General features: G+C 47.9%; 1 protein-coding gene across 1 annotated transcript in view; it reads right to left on the reverse strand.

Annotated features, from left to right (window-relative positions):
- The window catches only part of SGSM2 (small G protein signaling modulator 2), a 39940-nt gene that overhangs the window by 31647 nt on the left and 3312 nt on the right, over nucleotides 1-4981 (reverse strand). The window contains exon 2 of the mRNA XM_010861665.1: nucleotides 1610-1685. Coding sequence (XP_010859967.1) covers nucleotides 1610-1673 — 64 coding nt within the window. The 5' untranslated portion in view covers nucleotides 1674-1685. The remainder of the gene's footprint in view (nucleotides 1-1609; nucleotides 1686-4981) is intronic.

The following is a 4981-nucleotide window of genomic DNA, read 5'->3' on the forward strand; positions in this document are numbered from 1 at the left end:
TCTGTCAGCCTCACCAGGCTACTGTGAGAAGTGTCCCTCTCTTGATCTGCTCCTTTGATTCCTTCCCCTCAGAAATGCACAACCTCCCTTCCGTGAACAGCAACCACAACCTCAGAGGCCAAGGAAAACAACACAAAGATGGCAAACGACGCAGAGCCACTAAGCCCAGGCACCACGACTACGTGCTCGGGAGCCCGGGAGCCGCAACTACTGAAGCCCACGTGCCCCAGAGCCTGTGCGCCGCAACGAGAAGTCACCGCAATGAGAGGCCCACACACCGCAACTACAGAGGAGCCCGTGCAGCCACAAAGACCCAGCACAGCCAAAGATACATAAATAGATACTTTTGAAAAAGATGGCAAATTCAAAGTCAAATTCCTGGAAATCCAAGAAAACTCAGTTGTGTGCAGAGACAGTCTTGCTCCCACAAAGGCAGAAATGTTCACGCTGAGCAGGAAGCGGTGGTTTATTACAGACTTTCTCTTCTCTGAGCGGGGAGGTCTTGGCTAGACTTCCTCGATCCTCCTGTGGATTTGCATGCAATTGAGTGTCTGGCGAGTTGGGAATGCTGAAGCAATGCAGGTGGGATTGATTAGAAAACAGATACAGCACAGAAAGCATCCAAAGGCAGAGGCCCATCCCCAAAGTTAATGCAAGGATAAACCAGCACCGTGGTTCCCCAGCCCAACTACTGAGGCCGGCAGTTCTTAAAGTGCAGTCTCTGGACTAGCAGCACTGGCATCTCCTGTGAACTGGTTAGAAATGCAAATTCCTGGGGTCACCTCAAAGATACTAGAATCAGAAACTCCAGGGCTGGGACCCAGGAACCTATTTTAACAAGCCGAACAGGTGACTCTAGGCTTCCCAAGTGGCTCAGCAGTAAAGAATCCGCCTGCCACTGCAGGAGACACAGGAGACATGAATTCAATCCCTGGGTTGGGAAGATCTCCTGAAGGAGGGCATGGCTGCTGCTGCTGCTGCTGTAAGTCACTTCAGTCATGTCTGACTCTGTGCAACCCCACAGATGGCAGCTCACCAGGCTCCGCCATCCCTGGGATTCTCCAAGCAAGAACACCGGAGTGGGTTGGCATTTCTTTCTCCAATGCATGAAAGTGAAAAGTGAAAGTGAAGTCGCTCAGTCGTGTCTGACTCTTCGTGACCCCATGGACTGCAGCCTACCAGGCTCCTCCGCCCATGGAATTTTCCAGGCAAGAGTACTGGAGTGGGAGGGCATGGCAACCCACTTCAATATTCCTGCCTGGAGAATCCCATGGAGAGAGGAGCCTGGCGGGCTACCGTCCATGGGGTCACAAAGAGTGGGACATGACTTAGCCACTATAACACAACAACAACAGCAGGTAACTATGATGCTAAAATTTGAGCACTACTGTCTTTAGGGACTAGACATATAAAGCAGATTCTTGGGCCCTGGAGATCCTAATTCAGTAGGTCTTGGATGGGACCCAACAAGATTTCATAAGCTTCTGAGTTGATTCTGACTTACAACCCGATTTAAAAACTACTGACCCTGAGGACTCTTCCTGTGGCCCCAGGGCAGTATCCTCAGTTTTTAAACCCCTCTCTCATTACCCTCCAGTCACTCACTCACCACACAGAGCAAGGATGTGGCTGCTATCTTCATGCACAAACTTCCTGGTGACAGCCTCCTCCATGATTTGCTTCACCTGTAAATAAATGGGCGGCACCATTATTGATTGATTGATTGATCAAAGGCCTGTGAGCAAGTAAATAGCTTGGCTTGCCTGCTTGGTCTGAGTTCAGCCACTTGCAGAGTAGAGGATAGGAATGGGAGGGGTGGGGAAGCAAAGTTTCTTCAATACAGACATTGCCAAATGTCTTGGAAAGTCAACCAGGAAAAGGTAGCCTGCCTGGCTCTTCTGTCCATGGGATTTCCCAGGCTGGAATACTGAAGTGGGTAGCCATTTCCTTCTCCAGGGGATCTTCCCAACCCAGGTCTCCTGCACCACAGGCAGATTCTTTACCAACTGAGCCGTCAGGGAAGCCAAAAAAAGGTGCTATAAACCCACTAATCCATCAGTTCAGATATTCCAACCCAAGAGGAAGGGCCGTGCTGTGAGAACAGGGATGGGATGCTATTTGCTCATCTGTACTTGGCTGCAGAAGGCTTGTCCTTCAGGGACAAATTGTCTCAGTACAGGCCGCAGGAAGACACCTGACCCTCCTTTTCTCCCTTCTCCGAGGGGAGGGTAGGTCCATCCAGGTCTCAGGGACACTCCCCACATGCTCACAAGCCCAGCCTTCTCTCTGTCTAGGCAAAACCCTATGTTCAGGTTCCTACCTGAATGTAAAAGCTTCAGAATACCTTGTAAGGTAAGCAGTCACAGCTTTCTTTAGAAAACACTTTAAAAACCTTTTAAATTGATGTACAGTAAGTATATAGAAAAGGGTATATATTCATTGGAAGGACCATTGCTGGAGCTCCACCTGATTCTAAGAGTTGACTCACTGGAAAAGACCCTGATGCTGGAAAAGGTTGAAGGCAAGAAGAGAAGAGGGCAGCAGAGGGTAAGCTGGTTAGATAGCATCACCGACTCCATGGACAAGAGTGGTGGGAGACAGTGGAGGATGGAGGAGCCTGGCATGCTATAGTCCAGGGGGTTGTACAGAGTCCAACACTACTGAGCGACTGAACGAGAACAAATATATCGTAATTACATAGCTTGAAGAATTTTTACAAACTGAACACACCTGTGAAAGTAGCATCAGCTCAAGAAACAACACGTGACCAGCACCCTAAAGTAGCCCTGGACTCTGCCATGACTCCTTCTAGTCACTACTCCTTTCCAAGGTACCCACTACCCTGACTTCTAACATGGTAGAGCACATGTGTGGGATTTTGTGCTTTTTATAGATGGAATTGCTCAGTGTGTAGTTTGTGTGACTGTGAGATTTGTTCATGTTGTATGTGGATGTGCATTTTTCATTCTCCATTGTGTGAACAACCCATAGCTGACTGGGATTTGGGTAGCTTCCAATTTGGGGCTGTTATGGACAGTGCTGCTATGAACACTCTAGATGTGTCTTTGTGTGAACATGGGGCTCATTTCTTTGGATTTATATTTTTAGGCAAGGAATTTCTGATGAGGGTATTTGGCATTATGAGATTTTTGCCAATTTACATTCCCATCAGCAGTATAGAAGGTTCTAGTTGCTCCCAACACTGAAGCCAAGCACTTTTGATGCCCTGGGGGAACCTGTGTGTGTGTGTGTGTGTGTGTGTGTTAGTTGCTCAGTCATATTGGACTCTTTGCGACCCCATGGACTGTAGTCCACCAGACTCCTCTGTCCATAGAATTCTCCAGGGAAGAATACTGGAGTGGTTGCCATTTCCTTCTCCAGGGGATCTTCCCCATCCAGGGGTTGAACCTGAGTCTCCTGAATTGCAGGCAGATTTTTTAACCATCTGAGCCATCCGGGAAGCCCCTGGGGGAACCTGCCAAGAGACAAATACTAATACTGAAGATTAGAGGGATGGATTACCTCAATCCCTGTCTTAAATCTTACTGATTTAGTGAGCTCTGGTCAGAGAGAGCCTTGCCATTCTTTGGACAGTGTCCTGTGTCCAGCGTCCTGATGCTGCCCTTGCTCTCCAGGCCCTCACTTCTGTTTGTAAGGTGGTAGAGCTTCTAAAGTCTGGGAAGGATGGAGGAAGGACCAGGAGTCTCCTCCTTACTGCAAAGTGCTCATGGTTAGTGGTTTAGGTAAAGGAGGATCCGATCGATCCTGCACTCTAAACTATTAAAAGCTTCCTAGATTACTTCCCAAGGGGTGTTTACATTAAACAGAGCATCATGTCACAGCTCAAAGACCAGTAGACATCTAAGGCAGGCTGCTGGGGCAGATTTTTGGATTAGGAGGACCTATAGATGCCTTTAGTGGCTCAGACAGTAAAGAATCTGCCTGCAATGCAGGAGACCCAAGTTTGATCCCTGGGTTGGGAAGATCCCCTAGAGAAGGAAATGGCAACCCACTTCAGTATCCTTGCCTGGAAAATCCCATGGACAAAGGTGCCTGGCAGGTTACAGTCCATGGGGTTGCAAAGAGTCGGGCACGACTGAGTGACTAACACACACACACACATACCTATGCCCTGGGAATTCCCTGGCGGTCCAGTGGTTAGAACTTAGTGCTTTCACGCCCGGAGCCTAGGTTCAAACCCTGGTCAGGGAGCTAAGATCCTGCAAGCCATGCAGTGCGGACCAAAAAAAGCCAAAGGACTACAGGTCCTTTGTGAAAAGCCAGCTTAGTCAACAATCGCCCCCACTGTCTCTATATGTAGGATAAGAAAGGATATGTTTCTCTCAAAATCAAGCCCTGAAGGTCAAGGGAACCAAGAGTTCAGAGCGGGTCAACCTCTATCAGGTCATATCTGTATATGTCATATCTGTAGCTGTGGCATATCCTGGACATTTCTCACATTTGTCTAAGAATCATTCTCAGAGTAGTACAGACAGCCCTTCTAAATACTGCCTTCCCTGAAATCTCTGCTATCATCCCTGACTAACCCCGAATTTGGAACGCACCAACAATCCTAGCACATGCACCCATAGTTTGGGTATAGCTACATTTTTACTCTTGTTTACACTGTTCACATGAGTCTGTCACTACACTGTTTCCTGAGGATAATCACTGGGATTTAAGATTTCTTTTTTCCTTGGGGAGACAAGACTTAGGGCTTAAATGTTAACGTGATATACGCCTGGACTTAAAAAAACTTTTGGCCACTTCACAACAAAAGCACAATGGAGCTTCTCAAACACAGTTGGAAAGGTGATGGCTTCAGCTGCCTCTTTGCCAACAGGAAGTAAGGAAACACATTTAGGGCACAATAGCCAGGCTATAATTAATGCAGAGCCTTAATTATGAGCCTTCCAGAATTCTATAAGAACCCTGAGCCTTCTCCAGTCCTGAAACCTCTCAGTTCAGTTGCTCAGTTCTG

The sequence above is a fragment of the Bison bison genome, unplaced genomic scaffold (assembly GCF_000754665.1).
Source record: "Bison bison bison isolate TAMUID 2011002044 unplaced genomic scaffold, Bison_UMD1.0 scf7180017864472, whole genome shotgun sequence".
NCBI lineage: Eukaryota > Metazoa > Chordata > Mammalia > Artiodactyla > Bovidae > Bison > Bison bison.